Source organism: Lonchura striata, chromosome 36 (assembly GCF_046129695.1).
Source record: "Lonchura striata isolate bLonStr1 chromosome 36, bLonStr1.mat, whole genome shotgun sequence".
In the NCBI taxonomy this organism is placed as follows: domain Eukaryota; kingdom Metazoa; phylum Chordata; class Aves; order Passeriformes; family Estrildidae; genus Lonchura; species Lonchura striata.
The window spans coordinates 1,621,646-1,641,881 of record NC_134638.1 but is presented as its reverse complement, the minus strand read 5'-3'; the positions used below and the strand labels follow the sequence as shown (position 1 = coordinate 1,641,881).

The 20,236-nt window shown below is 50.4% G+C and overlaps 2 protein-coding genes and 1 long non-coding RNA gene across 3 annotated transcripts; 2 read left to right on the top strand and 1 right to left on the bottom strand.

Moving 5' to 3' along the window:
* Positions 1-834: 834 nt before the first annotated feature.
* On the top strand, positions 835-12,411 carry FAM50A (family with sequence similarity 50 member A). The gene is made up of 13 exons (XM_077789753.1): positions 835-1,096; positions 2,297-2,381; positions 4,005-4,104; positions 5,035-5,147; positions 6,152-6,234; positions 6,913-6,979; positions 8,030-8,091; positions 8,762-8,838; positions 9,431-9,485; positions 9,650-9,698; positions 10,108-10,178; positions 11,292-11,402; positions 12,291-12,411. The coding sequence occupies exons 1-13, from the start codon at positions 986-988 to the stop codon at positions 12,297-12,299; spliced, it is 993 nt and encodes a 330-aa protein (XP_077645879.1). The 5' UTR covers positions 835-985; the 3' UTR covers positions 12,300-12,411.
* Positions 12,412-12,697: 286 nt separating this feature from the next.
* Positions 12,698-15,263, bottom strand: LOC144247933 (uncharacterized). Its single transcript, XM_077789666.1, has 3 exons — positions 15,106-15,263; positions 13,878-14,132; positions 12,698-13,017 (listed from the first exon to the last, which is right to left on the bottom strand). Exons 1-3 carry the CDS (start codon positions 15,261-15,263, stop codon positions 12,858-12,860), a joined length of 573 nt encoding a protein of 190 aa, XP_077645792.1. The 3' UTR covers positions 12,698-12,857.
* Positions 15,264-15,295: 32 nt separating this feature from the next.
* Positions 15,296-20,177, top strand: LOC144247913 (uncharacterized). The gene is made up of 3 exons (XR_013341375.1): positions 15,296-15,381; positions 18,056-18,161; positions 20,143-20,177. It is a non-coding gene; the product is annotated as an uncharacterized LOC144247913 (long non-coding RNA).
* Positions 20,178-20,236: the final 59 nt, after the last annotated feature.

The window sequence follows — 20,236 nt, the reverse complement described above, 5'->3', positions numbered from 1 at the left end:
CCCCAAATTTGGGCTCCCCTCCCCCCCTTTATTTATTGTCGGTGTCGTGTCAATAAAAAATCCCAAAAAACCCCAAAAATTCTCCAAAAAAATCCCAAAAAATTCATGAAAATGGCGGGAAAGGGGCGGGGCTTGGAGGAGGGGGCGGGGCCGATGCGGGATGGACCAATGGGGTTGCGCGCTGGGGAGGGGGCGGGGATTGAACGAGGGGGCGTGGCCAAGAGTGGCTGGGCCAATCAGGAGAGGGCGGGGCAATGTTGAAAGATTGAACCAATCAGGGCGAGGGATGGGGAAGTGGGCGGGGCCGAGGGAGAGGGGCGGGGTTAATCAGGAATGGGCGTGGCCAAAGGATGAATGAACCAATTGGGAGAGGGCGTGGCTAAGGGTCGGGGGCGTGGCCAATGGGAGCAAAAGAACCAATCCGGGCGGGTTGTGCGGAGGGGGCGTGGCCAATCCCGAGGGGGCGTGGCCAATCTGGAGGGGCGTGGCCAATGAGGCTCCATCAACGAGTTAATTTGGGGTGCATTAAGGATTGGACCAATCACAGGAGGAATCGGCCAAGGGGCGGGGCCAAGGAGGAAAGCAAGGCCCAATCAGAAAGGGGCGTGGCCAAAGGAAGGCTGAACCAATAGGGAAGGGGCGCGGCCGGGGACTGGACCAATCAGAGAAGGCCTTGGGCAGGGGGCGGGACCCAAAGGGGGCGTGGCCAAACCGCCAGCGCCGCTCGCTCCTCGTCCCTCTTTCCTGATTGGCTGGATCGAGGAGGGGGCGTGGCCAAAACCCGCAGCGCGGCGCGCTCCGCTTCTCTCGATCCTGATTGGCTGAAGCCCAGAGGGGGCGTGGCCACTTCCGGCGCCGCGCGCACTTCCGGGTCCCGCCGGGCGCCGCCGCCGAGGCCCCGAACAAAACCCGAAAAATCCAAAAAAATCCCCAAAAATCCCCAAAAAGGCCCAAAAAGGCCCAAAAAGGGCCGAAAAGGGCGAGGATGGCGCAGTACAAGGGCGCGGCCAGCGAGGCCGGCCGGGCGCTGCAGCTGATGAAGAAACGGGAGCGGCAGCGCGAACACATGGAGCAACTGAGGCAGCGCATCCAGGAGGTGGCGTGGGGGATTGGGGGGGACTGGGGGGCTTGGGGGGGATTGGGGGGTTTGGGGGGATTTGGGGGAATTGGGGGGATTGGGGGGATTGGGGGGATTTGGGGGAATTGGGGGATTTGGGATTATGGGGGGATTTGGGATTATGGGGGGATTGGGGGGGATGGGGGATTGGGGGGGTTGGGGAAATTTGGGGGGATTTGGGGGTTTGGGGGGGATTGGGGGGTTTGGGGGATTTGGGATTATGGGGGGATTGGGGGGGTTTGGGGGGTTTGGGGGGATTGGGGGATTGGGGGCGGTTGGGGAAATTTGGGGGGTTTGGGAATTATGGGGGGATTTGGGAGGAATTTGGGGGGATTTGGAGGATTTGGGGGAATTTGGGGTGTTTGGGGGGATTGGGAATTATGGGGGGTTTGGGGGATTTGGGGGGATTTGGAGGATTTGGGGGGATTTGGGAATTATGGGGGGTTTGGGGAGTTTGGGAATTATGGGGGGGTTTGGGGGATTTGGGAGGAATTAGGGGGAATTTTGGGGAATTTGTGGGGTTTTGGGGGATTTTGGGGAAATCTGGAGGGGATTTGGGGGATTTTGGGGAATTTTGGGGGAAGATTTGGGGGGTTTTGGGGGAATTTGCGGGATTTGGGGGATTTTGGGGGAGGATTTAGGGGATTTGGGGGGGATTTTGGGGGATTTGGGGCGTTTGGGGGGATTTTGGGGGAATTTGGGGGCTTTTGGGGGGAATTTGGGGGAATTGGGGGATTTGGAAGGAATTTGGGGGAGGATTTGGGGGGTTTTGGGGGAACTTGGGGGATTTGGGGGATTTTGGTGGAGGATTTGGGGGATTTGGGGGGGTTTGGGGGTTTTAGGGGAATTTGGGAAATGTTGGGGGGAATTTGGGGGATTTTGGGGGGAATTTTGGGGGACTTGGGGGGAATTTGGGGGGTTTGGGAGGATTTGGGGGAATTTTGGGGGATTTTGGGAGGATTTGGGAAATTTTGGGGGGATTTTCGGGGGTTTGGGGATTTTTGCGGGAGATTTGTGGGGATTTTGGGGGAATTTTGGGGGGAATTTGGGGAGGTTTTGGGGGATTTTGGGGGTTTCAGGGAGGTCCTGGGGGGATTTTTGGGGGGGGATTTTTGGGGTTTTGGGGGGGTCTCGGGGATTTTGGGGGATTTTGGGGGTCTGAGGCCGCCCCTCCCCCAGGAGAACATCGTCAAGTCCAACATCGACAAGAAATTCTCGGCTCACTACGACGCCGTGGAGGCCGAGCTGAAATCCAGCACCGTGGGTGAGGGGGGGCCCCAAAAACCCCCAAAATCACCCCAAAAATCGGCCCCAAAATTGGCCAAAGTCAGCCCAAAAATCGGCCCAGAAATCAGCCAAAATTCAGCCCAAAAAACCCAAAAATCGGCACAAAAATCAGCCAAAAAATGCAAAAAGTCAGCGCAAAAATCGGTCAAAAAACCACAAAAATCAGCACAAAAATTGGTCCAAAAAGCCCCTAAAAACCAGCCAAAAATCAGCCAAAAAACCCCTAAAAATCATCACAAAAATCGGCCAAAAAATTGCCCGAAAAATTAGCAAAAAGAACTGCCAAAAATTAGCCCAAAATCTTCCAAAAATCACTCCCCAATCAGCCCAAAATCACCTCAAAATTCATCCCAAATTCTCCCCAAAATCACCAAAATTCACCCCAAATTCATCCCAAAGTAACCCCAAATTCACCCCAAAACCACTGCAAATTTATCCTAAAATTTAACCCAAATTCACCCCAAAATCCGCCTCGAATTCATCCCAAAATTCACCCCAATTTCACCCCAAAATCCACCCAAATTCATCCCAAAATCCACCCAAATTTACCCCAAAATTCACCTAAAATCCCACCACAAACTCCCCTTGAGTGACACTCAGGGACGTCCCCGACGTCCCCAGGGCTGGTGGCACTCAGGGTGGTGGCACTGTCCCCATGGGTGTCCCCAATGTCCCTGTTGATGTCCCCAGGGCCTTGTGGCACTCAGGGATGTCCCCAGGGTGGTGGCACTGTCCCCATTGCTGTCCCCGATGTCCCCCATGTCCCCATTGATGTTCCCAGGGTGGTGGCACTGTCCCCATTGGTGTCCCCAATGTCCCTGTTGATGTCCCCAGGGCTGGTGGCACTCAGGGATGTCCCCAGGGATGTCCCCAGGGTGGTGGCACTGTCCCCATGGATGTCCCCAGGGTGGTGGCACTGTCCCCATTGCTGTCCCCAATGTCCCCATTGGTGTCCCCAGGTTTGGTGACCCTCAATGACATGAAGGCCAAGCAGGAGGTTCAGGGGACACTCAGGGATGTCCCCATGGATGTCCCCAGGGTGGTGGCACAGTCCCCAATGTCCCTGTTGATGTCCCCAGGGTGGTGGCACTGTCCTCATTGGTGTCCCCAATGTCCCCGATGTCCCCATGGATGTCCCCAGGGTGGTGGCACTGTCCCCATTGCTGTCCCCAATGTCCCCGATGTCCCCATGGATGTCCCCAGGGTGGTGGCACTGTCCCCATTGGTGTCCCTGTTGATGTCCCCAGGGTGGTGGCACTGTCCCCATTGGTGTCCCCAATGTCCCCATTGGTGTCCCCAGGTTTGGTGACCCTCAATGACATGAAGGCCAAGCAGGAGGTTCAGGGGACACTCGGGGATGTCCCCATGGATGTCCCCAGGGTGGTGGCACTGTCCCCATTGCTGTCCCCAATGTCCCCATTGGTGTCCCCAGGGTGGTGGCACTGTCCCCATTGGTGTCCCCAATATCCCCATGGATGTCCCCAGGGATGTCCCCAGGGTGGTGGCACTGTCCCCATGGATGTCCCCGATGTCCCTGTTGACGTCCCCATGGTGGTGGCACTGTCCCTGATGTCCCTGTTGATGTCCCCAATGTCCCCAGGCTTGGTGACCCTCAATGACATGAAGGCCAAGCAGGAGGCGCTGGTGAAGGAGCGCGAGAAGCAGCTGGCGAAGAGAGAGCAAAGCCGGGAGCTGCAGCTGTGAGAGACCCCAAAAAACCCCAAAATGTCCCAAAATGTCCCCAAAAATCATCCCAAAAATCATCCCAAAATATCCCCAAAATATCCTAAAAATAACCTAAAAAATACCCAAAAAATCCCCCAAGAGAGAGCAGAGCCGGGAGCTGCAGCTGTGAGAGACCCCGAAATATCCCAAAATATCCCAAAATATCCCAAAATATCCCAAAATATCCCAAAATATCCTGAAATATCCCCAAAATATCCCCAAAATCTCCCCAAAATCTGCCCAAAATATCCCCAAAATATCCCCAAAATGTCTTGAAAATGTCCCCAAAATCTGCCCAAAATGTCCCCAAGAAATCCCCAAAAATTCCCCAAAAGCCATCCCAGAACTCTCCCAGTCCAAACCAGTATAAACCAGTTCCCTCCCAGTTCCTCCCCGTCCAAACCAGTCCGTCCCAGTGCTCCCAGTACAAACCAGTCCCTCCCAGTCCCTCCCAGTCCCTCCCAGTCCCTCCCAGTCCCTCCCAGTTCCCTCCCAGTTCCTCCCAGTCCCTCCCAGTCCCTCCCAGTTCCCTCCCAGTCCCTCCCAGTCCCTCCCAGTTCCCTCCCAGTAACTCCCAGTCCCTCCCAGTCCCTCCCAGTTTATCCCAGTTCCCTCCCAGTTCCCTCCCAGTTCCCTCCCAGTTCCCTCCCAGTCCCTCCCAGTTTATCCCAGTTCCCTCCCAGTCCCTCCCAGTCCCTCCCAGTTTATCCCAGTTCCCTCCCAGTCCCCCCCAGTCCCTCCCAGTGCTCCCAGTTCCCTCCCAGTCCCTCCCAGTCCCTCCCAGTCCCTCCCAGTTCCCTCCCAGTTCCATCCCAGTTTATCCCAGTTCCCTCCCAGTTCCCCCCCAGTCCCCCCAGTCCCCCCCAGTCCGTCCCAGTGCTCCCAGTTCAGCCCAGTTTGCGCAGGAAGCTGGAGCGGCAGCGCGAGCGGCAGCGCAAGCAGGAGGCGCAGAGGAAGATCAGCTCCCTGAGCTTCAGCCTCGGCGGCGACGAGGACGAGGACGAGGAGGAGCCCGAAGGTCGGCCGCCATTTTGGGCTGAAATTGGGCGATTTTGGGAAAAAATTGGGGGATTTTGGGAAAAAATTGGGGAATTTTGGGTGAAATTTGGGGGATTTTGGGTGAAATTTGGGGGATTTTGGGGGGATTTTTTTGGGTTTTTTAGGGGAGATTTTGAGGTCGCAGAGGGGATATTTGGGGAATATTTGGGGGGAATTTTTGGGGATTTTGGGGTGAATTCGGGGGATTTCAGGTTTTTTTGGGGAAAAATTTTGGGGTTTTTTTGGGGATTTTTGGCGTTTTTTGGTGGATTTTTTGGCTATTAGGGGGGATTTTGGGGAGATTTGAGGGGTTTCTGCGGGGATTTTGGGGTTTTTTGGGGGTGCCAAAGGGGATTTTGGGAGGAATTTGGGGAATTTTTGGGGATTTTGGGGTGAATTTGGGGGATTTTGGGTTTTTTTGGGAAAAATTTTGGGGTTTTGGGGGGGATTTTTGGGCTTTTTAGGGGGAATTTTAGGGGATATTTGAGGGGATTCTGGGGGGATTTGGGGCATTTTTGGGGATCCCAGAGGGGATTTTGGGGGGAGTTTTGGGATTTTTGGGAAAAATGTGGTGGATTTTGGGAAAAAATTTTGGGATTTTTGGGAAAAATTTTGCAGTTTTTTGCGGGGAATTTTGGGGTTTTTTGGTGGATTTCTGGGGTTTTTAGGCTGGATTTTGGGGGGATTTTGGGGTCCCAGGTGGGATTTCTGGGGGTAATTTTGGGGATTTTGGGGTGAATTTGGGGGATTTTGGTTTTTTTGGGGAAAAAGTTTGGGGTTTTTTGGTGGATTTTTTTGGGTTTTTAGGGGGAATTTTGGGGGATATTTGAGGGGATTTTTGGGGAGAAGTTTGGAATTTTGGAGGATTTTTGGGGGAATTTTGGAGGATTTTTGGGGGAATTTGGGGATTTGGGATTCCCGGGTTGGGGTTGGGATTTTTGGGGGGGTTCCCCAAATTTTTCACCCCAAATTTTTTCCCCCCAGCCCCCGAAAAAGCCCCAAAAAAGCGAAAATTGGGCAAAAACCCCGACGTGGACACGAGCTTCCTGCCCGACCGCGAGAGGGAGGTGGGCACCCGGATTTGGGGAATTTTGGGAATTTTGGGGAATATTTGGGGAATTTTGGGGAATATTTGGGGAATTTTGGGGAATATTTTGGGAATTTTTGGAATTTTTGGGGTGTTTGGGGGGATTTTTGGGGAATTTTTGGGAATTTCGGGGTGTTTGGGGGGATTTTTGGGGCATTTTTGGGAATTTTGGGGGGTTTTGTAAATTTGGAGGATTTTGGGGGGATTTTGGGGAACTTCTGGGGTGTTTTTTTGGCTATTTTGGGCTATTTTTTGCAATTTTGGCTATTTGGGGCTGTTTTTGGCAATTTTAGGGTTATTTCTGGCTATTTGTGGCAATTTTTGGGATGTTTTTAGCTAGTTTTGGCATTTTTGGGGTTGTTTTTGTTATTTTGGGATATTTTCGGCTATTTTAGGGTTATTTTGGGGATTTTAGGCTATTTTTGGCTATTTTGGGTAATTTTTGAGGATTTCAGGTTATTCTTAGATATTTTGGGCTATTTTTGGCAATTTTGGGTCATTTTTGGCTGATTTTGGGTCATTTTTGTCTATTTTGGGTCAAGTTTTGATAATTTTGGGTCATTTTTGGCTATTTTGGGTCGTTTTTGGCTAATTTTGGGTCGTTTTAGTCAATTTTGGGGTCATTTTGGGGTAATTTTGGCTAATTTTGGACCCCCAGGAGGAGGAGAACCGGCTGCGGGAGGAGCTGCGCCAGGAGTGGGAGGCCAAGCAGGAGAAGATCAAAAGTCAGCCCGAATTTGGGGGATTTTGGGCAATTTTGGGCGATTTGGGAGAATTTGGGAGGATTTGGGGGAGATTTTGATTCAATTTGGGGCATTTTTGGGGGAATTTCTGGGCTTTTGGGGGAGATTTTGGTTAAATTCGGGGGATTTGGGGAGGATTTGGGGCGGATTTTGGGGTAATTTTTGGGTGTATTTTGGGCAGTTTTTGGGACCTTTTTGGGATGGATTTTGGGGTTATTTTGGAGCAGTTTTTGGGTTATTTTGGGGCAGTTTTTGGGGGTTTTTGGGGTGATTTTGGGGCAGTTTTTGGGGTTATTTTGGGGCAGTTTTTGAGACCGTTTTTGGGTCAGTTTTTGGCACCGTTTTATGGGTGGATTTGGGTGATTTTGGGGCAGGTTTTGGGGTTATTTTTGGGTTATTTTGGGACCGTATTTGGGGCAGTTTTTGGGGGTTTTTGGGGGTTATTTTGGGGCAGTTTTTGGGTTATTTTGGGGCAGTTTTGGGGGGTTTTTGGGGTTATTTTGGGGCAGTTTTTGGGATGATTTTTGGGTTATTTTGGGACTGTTTTGGGTGTTTTTTGGCTGATTTTGGGACCGTTTTTGGGGGTTTTTGGGGTCACTTTGGGGCCGTTTTTGGGTTATTTTGGGGCAGTTTTTGGGGTTATTTTGGGTGTTTTTTGGCTGATTTTGGGACCGCTTCTGGGGGTTTTTGGGGTTATTTTGGGGCAGTTTTTGGGGATTTTTGGGGTTATTTTGGGGCAGTTTTTGGGGATTTTTGGGGGTATTTTGGGGCAGTTTTGGAGGTGATTTTTGGGTTATTTTGGGACCGTTTTGGGTGTTTTTTGGCTGATCTTGGGGCAGTTTTTGGGGGTATTTTGGGGCAGTTTTTGGGGTGATTTTTGGGTTATTTTGGGACCGTTTTGGGTGTTTTTTGGCTGATTTTGGGGCAGTTTTGGGGGGTATTTTGGGGCAGTTTTTGGGGTGATTTTTGGGTTATTTTGGGACCGTTTTGGGTGTTTTTTGGCTGATTTTGGGGCTGACCCCTGTTCCCCAGACGAGGAGATCGAGATCACCTTCAGCTACTGGGACGGCTCCGGGCACCGGCGCACCGTCAAGGTGGGGGAGGGGCTGGGGCCGATTTTGGGGCAATTTTGGGGGATTTGGGCAATTTTGGGGGGTTTGGGGCATTTTTGGGGGAATTTTTAGGGGGTTTGAGGTCATTTTTGGGGGATTTGGGGGATTTTTAGGGGGGTTTTAGAGGGATTTTGGGGCGGTTGGGGCTCCCAGATGATGTTTGGGGTTCCCAGGGGAATTTGGGGGGAATTTTGGGGTGAATTTTGGGTGAATTTGGTGTGAATTTGGGTGAATTTCTGGTGGTTTTGGGGTGGATTTTGGGCGGATTTTGGGCTGAATTTTGGGTGAATTTCTGGTGAATTTTGGGGTGAATTTTCCTGAGTTCTGGGATGATTTTTGGGCTGATTTTGCGGTGAATTTTGGGATGAATTTTTGGCTGATTTTGGGTGAATTTGGGGTGAATTTTGGGCTGATTTTGGGGTCAAAATTCAGGCTGATTTTGGGATTAATTTTGGTCTGATTTTGGGGTGAATTTTGGGCTGATTTTGGGATTAATTTTGGGGTGAATTTTTGGCTGATTTGGGGTGAATTTTGCACTGATTTTGGGGTGAATTTTGGGATGAATTTTTGGCTGATTTTGGCTGAATTTGGGGTGAATTTTGGCCTGATTTTGGGTGAATTTTGGGGTGAATTTGGGGGGTTTTGGGCCCAGATGAAGAAGGGGAACACCATGCAGCAGTTCCTGCAGAAAGCGCTGGAAATTCTGCGCAAGGATTTCAGTGAGCTCCGGTGAGGGGGAATTTGGGGGATTTTGGGGGGAATTTGGGGATTTTTGGGTGGTTTTGGGATATTTTGAGTGGGTTTGGGATATTTTTTGTAGATTCTGGCGTATTTGGGGCTGGTTTTTGGGTTATTTTTGGTAATTTTTGGGATGTTTTGGCGTTATTTTGGGGATATTTTGGAGGTGATTTTTGGGTTAATTTGGGTATTTTGCAGTGATTTTTGGGTGATTTTTGGGGTGATTTTTGGGTTATATTGGGGTGATTTTGGGGTTTATTTTTGGGGTGGATTTAGGTTATTTTTGGTATATTTGCGTTATATTGGGGTTATTTTTGGGGGTGTTTTTGGCGTGTTTTGGGTTAATTTGGGGGTGATTTTTGGGGTATTTTTGGGATGTTTTGGGTTATTTTGGGGGGGATTTTTGGGGGTATTTTTGGGTATTTTTGGGTTATATTGGGGTTATTTTTGGGGTGTTTTGGGTTATTATGGGGGTGATTTTTGGGGTTATTTTTGGGGTACTATGGGGTGATTTTGGGGTGATTTTGGGTTATTTTTGAGTGATTTTTTGGGGTGATTTTCGTCCGTTTGGGGTCCCCGGCAGCTCGGCGGGGGTGGAGCAGCTGATGTACATCAAGGAGGATCTGATCATCCCCCACGTGAGCCCCTCCCCCACCTGAGCCCCTCCCCCTCCCCATTGACCCCTCCCCCACCTGAGCCCCTCCCCCACCTGAGCCCCTCCCCGACCCTTGGGCCCCTCCCCCACCCCTGGGCCCCTCCCCCTATTTTGTGCCCCTCCCCCACCTGTGCCCCTCCCCCGCAGCACCACAGCTTCTACGACTTCATCGTCACCAAGGCCCGCGGCAAGAGCGGTGAGTGACGTCATCGACGGGGCTGTGACGTCATTGGGGGTGTGACATCATCGACTAGGGTGTGATGTCATCATCGACGGGGTGTGACGTAATCACGGGGGTGTGATGTCATCAATGGGGGTGTGACATAATCAATACAGCAGTGACATCATCGACTGGGGGTGACGTCATCAGCAGGACTGTGACGTCATCACTGGGGCTCTGACGTCACGGGGGGGGGGTTGTGACGTCCTTGTGGGGGCTGTGATGTCATCCTGGGGTGTGGTGACATCATCGTGGGGGCTGTGATGTCATCGTGGGTGTGGTGACGTCATTGGGGGGGTTGTGACGTCATCGTGGGGGTGCTGTGACGTCATCGTAGGGGGCTGTGACGTCACGGTGACGTCACCCGGCCCCTCCCCTCCCCCAGGGCCCCTGTTCAACTTCGACGTGCACGAGGACGTTCGGCTGCTCAGCGACGCCACCGTGGAGAAGGACGAGGTGAGAGCCCCGAAAACCAGTAACGACCAGTACGGACCAGTAAAAACCAGTAACGACCAGTACAAACCAGTACGGACCAGTACAAACCAGTACGGACCAGTACAAACCAGTAACGACCAGTACGGACCAGTACGGACCAGTACAAACCAGTAACGACCAGTACAAACCAGTACGGACCAGTAAAAACCAGTGCGGACCAGTACAAACCAGTACGGACCAGTAAAAACCAGTACGGACCAGTAAAAACCAGCAGCGACCAATGACATCACTCCTAATTGATGACGTCACCCCTGACCAATGGCATCAGGGCTGACCGATGACGTCACAACCGGTCGATGACGTCACGGCCGCTGATGACATCACTACTGACCAATGCCGCAACTCCTGACCGATGACGTCAATCCCCAATCAATGACATCACCCTGACCAATTACATCGGTCTTGACCGATGACGTCACCCCTGACCAATGACATCACCCTTGACCAATGACATCACCCCGATCAATGACATCACTCCTGACCAATGACATCACTCCTGACCGATGACGTCACCCCTGACCAATGACGTCACCCCAATCAATGACATCCCTCCTGACCAATGACATCACCCCTGACCGCTGACGTCATCCCTGACCAATGACATCACCACGATCAATTACATCACTCCTGACCGATGACGTCACCCCTGACCGATGACGTCAATCCCCAATCAATGACGTCACCCTGACCAATGACAGAACCTCTGACTGATGACGTCACCCCTGACCAATGACATCACCCCGATCAATGACATCACTCCTGACCAATGACATCACCTCTGACCGATGAAATCACTCCAATCAACGATGTCACCCTGACCAATGACATCACCACAATCAATGACATCACTCCTGACCGATGATGTCACCCCTGACCGATGATGTCACCCCAATTCAATGACATCACGCCAATCGATGATGTCATGGCCGACCAATGATGTCACCTCTGACCAACGCTGTCACCCCAATCAATTATGTCACACCTGGCCGATGATGTCACCATGACCGATGACGTCACGGCCATCGATGACGTCACGGCCGGTCGATGACGTCACGGCCATCGATGACGTCACAGTCGCACGCCGGGAAGGTCGTCCTGCGCTCGTGGTACGAGAAGAACAAACACATCTTCCCCGCCAGCCGCTGGGAGCCCTTCGACCCCGAGAAACGCTGGGACAAGTACACGGTCAGGGGCCCAAAACTGCCCAAAATATCCCCAAAATCATCCCAAAAACAGCCCCAAAATATCCCCAAAATATCCAAAAAACATCCAAAACATAACCCAAAAATATCCCCAAAAATAATCCCGAAATGTCCCTTCGACCCCGAGAAACGCTGGGACAAGTACACGGTCAGGGGCCCAAAACTGCCCAAAATATCCCCAGAATCATACAAAAAATATCCAAAAAATAACCCAAAAATGGCCACAAAAATATCCCCAAAATAGCTGCAAAAATATCCCCAAAATCATCCAAAAAATATCCAAAAAATAACCTAAAAAGGGCCACAAAAATATCCCCAAAAATATTCCCTAAGTATTTCCAAAATATCCCAAAAATCACCCCAAAATACCCCAAAAATATTCCCAAAATAAACACAAAATATCCCCAAAAATAGCCCCAAAATACCCCCAAAATCATCCACGAAATATCCAAAAAATAACCCAAAAATATCCCCAAAATCCTCCAAAAATGTCCCAAAATCTCTCCAAAATCCCCCCCGGGACCCCCGGGCGGGTCAAGGGAGGGGGCGAGGCCAAGGGAGGGGGAGGGGCAAAAGGGGGCGGGGTAAGCAGTGGGGGAGGGGCCAAAGGAAATGGGAGGGGCCAAGGGAGGGGGAGGGCCTAAAAAGGGAGGGGCAAAAAAGGGGAGGGGCCATGGGTGGGGGAGGAGCCAAAAACAAAAGAAATGCTCGGGGTGGGCGTGGCCATGGATGTGGGCGTGGCCATGGATGTGGGCGTGGCCATGGATGTGGGCGTGGCCATGGATGTGGGCGGGGCCATGGATGTGGGCGTGGTCATGGATGTGGGCGTGGCCATGGATGTGGGCGTGGCCTCACCCTCCCCTCCCCCCAGATCCGCTGAGGCCGCCGGCGCCCGGATGGACCCGCCCGGGGTGGGGGAGGGGCGGCGCAGGCCCCGCCCCCTTCTCCCCCGGCCCCGCCCCTCGCCAATAAAAACCAATCCGGGCCGAGCAGGGGGCGTGGCTTCATTGAGAGGGGCGTGGCTTCATTGGGAGAGGCGTGGCTTCATTGGGAAGGGCGTGGCTTCATTGAGGGGGCGTGGCTTTATTGAGAGGGCGTGATTTTGAGAGGCATGGCTTTATTGGGAGGGGGCGTGGCTTCATTGAGAATGGGCGTGGTTTCATTGAGGGGCGTGGCTTTATTGGGAGGGGGCGTGGCTTCATTGAGAATGGGCGTGGTTTCATTGAGGGGCGTGGCTTTATTGGGAGGGGGCGTGGCTTCATTGAGAGTGGGCGTGGCTTCATTGAGAGTGGACGTGGCTTTATTGAAAGGGGGCGTGGCTTTACTGAGAGTGGGCGTGGTTTTATTGAGAGGCGTGGCTTTATTGGGAGGGGGCGTGGCTTCATTGAGAGTGGGCGTGGTTTTGAGAGGCGTGGTTTTATTGAGAGGGGGCGGGGCTTCATTGAGAAGGGGCGGGGCTCGGCCGCGCGGGGGGCGTGGCCTCGGCGGGGGGCGTGGCCATCCCGAAGCTCTCGATGGTTTCCAGCACCAGCCCCAGCAGCTCCAGGAAGGTCGAGGCCCCGCCCCGCAGCGCCCGGGCCAGCGGCGCCTCCCATTGGCTGACGGGGGAGAGGGGGCGTGGTCAGTAAAGGACACGCCCACATTGATTTATTCATCAAGTGGCCACGCCCCCTTTCCTCATTGACTCCTGCCCATCCCTCATTGGCCCCGCCCCAGAATTGGCCCCGCCCTCCACACTGGCCCCGCCCCCCGAGCCGCTGATTGGCTGCAGGGGGATAGGGGGCGTGGTCAGGATGAGCCACGCCCCCTCCCATCATTGCCCCTCCCCATCCCTCAATGGCCCCACCCCCGGGTTCCTCCCATTGGCTGCGAGGGAAGAGGGGCGTGGTCAGGGTGGGACACGCCCACTCAGAGCTGTTCCATCCATTGGCCACGCCCCCCCCAGTCCCTCCCAGTGCTCCCAGTTCCCTCCCAATCCCTCCGAGTTCCCTCCCAGTCCTCCCAGTGCTCCCAGTCCCTCCCAGTGCTCCCAGTTCCCTCCCAGTCTCTCCCAGTTTGGCTCCCAGTCCCTCCCCGTTCTCCCAGTCCCTCCCAGTGCTCCCAATTTGGCTCCCAGTGCTCCCAGTTCCCTCCCAGTCCCTGCCAGCACTCCCAGTTTGGCTCCCAGTTCCCTCCCAGTGCTCCCAGTTCCCTCCCAGTGCTCCCAGTTCCCTCCCAGTTCCCTCCCAGTCCCTCCCAGTTCCCTCCCAGTTCCCTCCCAATCCCTCCCAGTTCCCTCCCAGTTCCCTCCCAGTGCTCCCAGTCCCTCCCAGTTCCCTCCGAGTCCCTCCCAGTTCCCTCCCAGTCCCTCCCAGTCCCCTCCCAGTTCCCTCCCAGTGCTCCCAGTCCCTCCCAGTTCCCTCCGAGTCCCTCCTAGTTCCCTCCCAGTCCCTCCCAGTGCTCCCAGTTTGGCTCTCACAGCTCCAGGCTCTCTCCTCTGGCTGTCGCCGTGGGGGAGGGGTGGGTCCGGCCGGGGGGCGGGGCCTGTCCTGGGGGCGTGGCCTGTCCTGGGGGCGGGGCCTGTCCTGGGGGCGGGGCCTGCGCGGGGGGCGGGGCCAGGTCGGGCTGCAGCGCTCGCAGCGCCAGCAGCGCCAGGCGGGGGGAGGGGAGGGGCAGGGACAGCGAGCGGGGGGGGAGGGTCAAGGAGAATTCCCAAAATAATTCCTGAAAATACCTCCCCAAAAATCCCCCCGAAATTCCCAAAAATCCCCCCCAAAAATCCCGAAAATTTTCCAAAAATTCCTGAAAATTCCCCCCGAAATTCCCCAAAGTTCCCAAATATCCCCCCGAAATTCCGGGCAGAATTCCCAAAAAATCCCCCCAAAATTCCTGAAAATCTCCCCCCAAAATTCCTGAAAAATCGCCTCAGAATTCCTGAAAATTCCCCCCGAAATTCTAGAAAATTCCTCCCGAAATTCTGAAAAATCCACCCAAAAAAATTTCCTAAAACTTCCCCAAAATGTGCCCCAAAATTCAGAAAAATTCTTCCAAAAATTCCCAGAAATTCCCCCCGAAATTCCCAAAAATCCAGGCAGAATTCCCAAAAAATCCACTCCAAATTCCCGGAAATTCTCCCCAAAATCCCCAAAACTTCCCAAAAGCCCGCTTAAAAAAATTTCCCAAAATTCAGCCCAAAAATTCCCCAAAATTCTCAAAAGTTCTCCCAAAAGTTCCCAAAATTCTGACCCAGAAGTTTCTCTGAAATTGCCAAGAATCCCCCAAAATTCCCCCCAAAATTACAAAAATCCCCAGAAATTTGCCAAAATTTCCCTAAAATTTCCCAATTTCCCAAAACTTCTCCCAAATTTCCCAAAAATTCCCTAAAATTCTACCAAAATTCCCAAAATTCTCCAGAATTGTCAAAAAAACCCCAAATCCCCCCAAAATTCACAAAAATCCCCCCAAAAATCCCCCAAATTGCCCCGACCCCCCCCCAGGACCCCCCAAAATCCCGGGGCGCCCCCTCAGCTCTCTGCTGACAAATTCCAAACCCCCGAATTCCCAAAAAATTCCCCAAAAATTCCCCAAAAATCCCCAAAATTTCCCCCATTTCCTCTCCCAGGATACAGCTGCAGCCTCTCCCTGGGCGCCGCCATCTTGCCTCGCCAAAACCCGCCCACTTCCGGTTCACTTCCTCTTCTTTCTACCGCCACTTCCGGTTCACTTTGCCTTCCCTCCGCCGCCACTTCCGCTTCCCTGACGCTTTGCTCTGCCGCCACTTCCGGTTCACTTCCGGTTCTTCCCCGTCACTTCCGGTGCCGCTCTCCTCGGGCCCCCGGGGGCTCCTGGCGGGTTTTTGGGGCATTTTGGGCCATTTTTGGGATTTTTGGGTTTTTTTGGGGGTTTTTGGGGGGTTTTGGGGGTTTTTGGGGCCGATGCTGCTGACGGTGAAGGCGCTGCAGGGCCGCGAGTGCAGCCTGCAGGTGGGGGAGGGGCGGGAGGGGATTGGGGACAAATCTGGGGATTTTGGGAAAATTTGGGGATTTTTAGGGGGGATTTTTAGGGGGGATTTTTGGGGGGCTCTGGGGGAATTTTGGGGGTTTTTTGGGGGATTCTGGGATTTTTGGGGGGATTTTGGGACTTTTTTGGGAGGATTTTTAAGGGAAATTTGGGGGAATTTGGGGGGTTTTAGGAGGAAATTTGGGGGTTTTTAGGGAATTTGGGGGATTTTTGGGGGGTTTTTTGGGGGAATTTTGGGGGGTTTTTAGGGATTTTTGGGGGGGATTTTTTGGGGGAATTTTGGGATTTTTGGGGGGATTTTGGGGATTTTTTGGGGGTGGATTTTTGGGGGTTTTTTTAGGGGGAATTTTGGGGGGTTTTTAGGGGTGGATTTTTGGGGAGACTTTGGGGGGATTTGGGGATTTTTGGGGTTTTTTAAGAGGAATTTTGGGGATTTTTTGGGGGGATTTTGGGGGTTTTTTGGGGGTTTTTTGGGGGGTTTTTTGGGGGGGATTTTGGGGGGATTTTTGGAATATTTTGGGTTTTTTAGGGGGGAATTTTGGAGGTTTCTGGGGGAATTTTGGGATGTTTTGGGAGGATTTTGGGGATTTTTTGGGATATTTTTTGGGTTTTTGGGGAGGTTTTGGTGAGAATTTTTGGGAACCTTTTGGGAATTTTTGGGGAAATTTTCAGGAATTTTGGGATTTCGGGTGGGGATTTGGGGGAGTTTTGGGATTTTTGGGGGCGGTTTTAGGGGATTTTTGGGAATTTCGGGGGGATTTGTAGGACGATTTTGGGTTATTTTGGGGGGGATTTTTTTTGAATTTTTGAGGATTTTTTGGGGAATATTTTGGGGATTTTTGGGATATTTTAGAATTTCGATTTCAGGGACTATTCTGGGATGGATTTGGGGATTTTTTGAGGATTTTTTTCGATTTTTTTTTTTTGGTGGTTTTTTATTATTTTTTGAGGATTTTTTGGGGAATTTTTTTGGAAATTTTTGGGAGTTTTGGGGAAATTTTTTTGCGAATTTTGGGAATTTTTGGGGATTTTTGGGATTTGGTAATTTGCATCTCGGGGACTATTCTGGGATGGATTTGAGGATTTCTTGAAGAGTTTTTTTCATGTTTTGATGATTTTTTGACGATTTTTTGAGGTTTTTTTCCGGGGATTTTTTTGGGGGAAATTTTGGGAATTTTGGGGATTTTGGGAATTTGGGGATTTGGGTCCCGGGACTATTCTGGGATGGATTTGAGGAGTTCTTGAGAAGTTTTTTTTCATGTTTTGATGATTTTTTGACGATATCTTGAGTTTTTTTCCGGGGGATTTTTTGGGGGGAAATTTTGGGAATTTTGGGAATTTGGGGATTTGAGGATTTGGGTCTTGGGGACTATTCTGGGATGGATTTGGGGATTTTTTTGGAGGATATTTTCAATTTATTGATTTTTTTTCCGATTTTTTTCCGATTTTTTGAGTTTTTTTCCGGGGGATTTTTTTGGGGGAAATTTTGGGAATTTTGGGAATTTGGGGATTTGGGTCCCGGGACTATTCTGGGATGGATTTGAGGATTTCTTGAGGAGTTTTTTTCATGTTTTGATGATTTTTTTGACGATTTTTTGAGGTTTTTTCCGGGAATTTTTTGGGGGGAAATTTTGGGAATTTTGGGATTTGGTAATTTGCATCTCGGGGACTATTCTGGGATGGATTTGGGGATTTTTTTAGAGGATCTTTTTCAATTTATTGATGTTTTTTTTCTGATTTTTTACCGATTTTTGAGTTTTTTTCCGGGGATTTTTTTGGGGGGAATTTTGGGAATTTTTGGGAATTTTGGGAATTTGGGGATTTGGGTCCCGGGACTATTCTGGGATGGATTTGAGGAGTTCTTGAGGAGTTTTTTTCATGTTTTGATGATTTTTTGACGATTTTTTGAGTTTTTTTTTCCGGGGATTTTTTTGGGGGAAATTTTGGGAATTTTGGGGATTTTTGGGATTTGGTAATTTGCATCTCGGGGACTATTCTGGGATGGATTTGGGGATTTTTTTGGAGGATCTTTTTCAATTTATCGATTTTTTTTTCTGATTTTTTTCCGATTTTTTGAGTTTTTTTCCGGGGATTTTTTTTGGGGGAAATTTTGGGAATTTTGGGAATTTGGGGATTTGGGTCCCGGGACTATTCTGGGATGGATTTGAGGAGTTCTTGAGAAGTTTTTTTTCATGTTTTGATGATTTTTTGACGATATCTTGAGTTTTTTTCCGGGGGATTTTTTTGGGGGAAATTTTGGGAATTTTGGGGATTTTTGGGATTTGGTAATTTGCATCTCGGGGACTATTCTGGGATGGATTTGGGGATTTTTTTAGAGGATCTTTTTCAATTTATTGATTTTTTTTTCTGATTTTTTTCTGATTTTTTGAGTTTTTTTCTGGGGATTTTTTTGGGGGAAATTTTGGGAATTTTGGGGAACGTTGGGAATTTGGGGATTTGGGTCCCGGGACTATTCTGGGATGGATTTGAGGATTTCTTGAGGAGTTTTTTTCATGTTTTGACGATTTTTTGACGATTTTTTGAGGTTTTTTTCCGGGGATTTTTTTGGGGGGAATTTTGGGAATTTTGGGAATTTTGGGATTTGGGTCCCGGGACTATTCTGGGATGGATCCCCAGGTGGCCCCCGAGGAGCGCGTCGGGGCCCTCAAGGCGCTGCTGGCCGAGCGGCTCCAGGTGCCGGTGGAGCAGCAGCGGCTCCTGTTCCGCGGCAAGGCCCTGGCAGGTGAAATTTGGCAATTTCCGGCAATTTTGGGCCATTTGGGGCGTTTTGGGAAGTTTTGCAAAATTCAGGGAATTTTGGGGGGATTTGGGGTTTTTTTTCCCGGGGTTTTGGGGATTTATTTTGAATTTTTTTTTGATTTTTTGGGGATTTTTTTGAAATTTTGGGGGGGAAATTGGGAGAATTTTTTGGGGAGGTTTGGGGGGATTTGGGGATTTTTTTTTTTTTTTGCCTGGGGTTTTTGGGAATTTTTTTTTTTTTAGTTTTTTGGGGATTTTTGGAAAATTTTGGGATTTTTGGGGGGGGATTTTGGGAATTTTTGCATAATTTGGGGGGATTTGGGGAAATTTTTTGGGGAGGTTTGGGGATTGTTTGGGGTTTTTTTGGAAATTTTTGGGAATTTTGGGTGGGAAATTTGGGAGGTGTTTTTTCCAATTTTGGGGGATTTTGGGGAGGATTTTGGAGTTTTTTTTTTCAATTTTGGGGGATTTTTTTGGCAATTTCCGGGAATTTTTGGGGGGAGATTTTTTTGGCAATTTTGGGGGTATTTTTTTTGCAATTTCTGGGGATATTTTTGGTGGGGAGGGAATTTTGTTCAATTTTGGGGGATATTTTTTTGCAATTTTGGGGGATTTGGGAGAATATTTTGGGGAATTTTTGGGAGGATTTTTTTGGCAATTCCGGGGCTGTTTTTGGGTTATTTTTGGGGGGATTTTGTTCAATTCTGGGGAGATTTTTTAGCAATTTCGGGGCTATTTTCAGGGTATTTTTGGGGGGATTTGGTTCAATTTTGGGGTATTTTTTTTTGCAATTTTGGGGTATTTGGGGGAATATTTTGTTGAATTTTGGGGGTATTATTTTGCCAGTTCCGGGGCTGGTTTTGGGGAATTTTCCAACCGTTTCGGGGCTGGTTTCGGAGGGATTTTGTTCAATTTTGGGGTATTTGGGGGGGAATATTTGGGGGGATTTTTTTGCCAGTTCCGGGGCTGGTTTTGGGCTATTTTTGGGGGGGATTTTGTTAAATTTTGGGGCGATTATTTTGCCAATTTCGGGGCTGGTTTTGGGCTATTTTTGGGGGAATTTTCTTCAATTTTGGGGTATTTGGGGGAATATTTTGTTCAATTTTGGGGATATTATTTTGCCAGTTCCGGGGCTGTTTTTGGGGTATTTTCCGGCCGTTTCGGGGCTGGTTTTCGGGGGATTTTGTTCAATTTTCGGGGGATTATTTTGGCAATTCCGGGGCTGTTTTTGGGCTATTTTTGGGGGGATTTTCTTCAATTTTGGGGTATTTGGGGGAATATTTTGGGGGGATTTTTTTAGCAATTTCGGGGCTGTTTTGGGGGGTATTCTGTTCAATTTTGGGGTATTTGGGGGAATATTTTGGGGTATTTTGGGGGTATTATTTTGCCAATTCCGGGGCTGGTTTTGGGCTATTTTTGGGGGGATTTTCTTCAATTTTGGGGTATTTGGGGGAATATTTTGTTCAATTTTGGGGGTATTATTTTGCCAATTCCGGGGTTGTTTTTGGGGTATTTTCCGGCCGTTTCGGGGCTGGTTTCGGGGGGATTTTCTTCAATTTTGGGGTATTTGGGGGAATATTTTGGGGGGTATTATTTTGCCAATTCCGGGGCTGGTTTTGGGCTATTTTTGGGGGGGTTTTGTTCCATTTTGGGGTATTTGGGGGAATATTTTGGGGTATTTTGGGGGCATTATTTTGCCAATTCCGGGGCTGGTTTTGGGCTATTTTTGGGGGGATTTTCTTCAATTTTGGGGTATTTGGGGGAATATTTTGGGGGTATTTTTTTAGCAATTTCGGGGCTGTTTTCGGGGGATTTTGTTCAATTTTGGGGTATTTGGGGGAATATTTTGGGGGTATTTTTTTAGCAATTCCGGGGCTGTTTTGGGGGGATTTTGTTCCATTCTGGGGGGATTGTTTTGCCAATTCCGGGGCCGTTTTTGGGGTGAATAAACGGGATTTCCGCAGACGAGCGCCGCCTCTGCGATTACTCCATCGGGCCCTCGGCGCGCCTCAACCTCGTCCTGAGGCCCCCCCCGGGGGGGGGAGGGGCCGCGGCCGC

What these genes read in the sequence shown, in the direction of transcription:
- FAM50A (XM_077789753.1), top strand. Translation starts at nt 986, where the DNA reads ATGGCGCAGTACAAGGGCGCGGCCAGCGAGGCCGGCCGGGCGCTGCAG. An exon ending in CAAGCAGGAGAAGATCAAAA is followed by an intron (nt 6,980 to 8,029) that starts GTCAGCCCGAAT and finishes CCTGTTCCCCAG; the next exon opens with ACGAGGAGATCGAGATCACC. An exon ending in CAAGGCCCGCGGCAAGAGCG is followed by an intron (nt 9,699 to 10,107) that starts GTGAGTGACGTC and finishes CCCCTCCCCCAG; the next exon opens with GGCCCCTGTTCAACTTCGAC.
- LOC144247933 (XM_077789666.1), bottom strand. Translation starts at nt 15,263, where the DNA reads ATGCCCCAAAAACCCGCCAGGAGCCCCCGGGGGCCCGAGGAGAGCGGC. An exon ending in AAAGTGAACCGGAAGTGGCG is followed by an intron (nt 14,133 to 15,105) that starts GTAGAAAGAAGA and finishes ATTTTTGGGGAG; the next exon opens with GTATTTTCAGGAATTATTTT. An exon ending in AGAGGAGAGAGCCTGGAGCT is followed by an intron (nt 13,018 to 13,877) that starts GTGAGAGCCAAA and finishes CTCCCCCGTCAG; the next exon opens with CCAATGGGAGGCGCCGCTGG.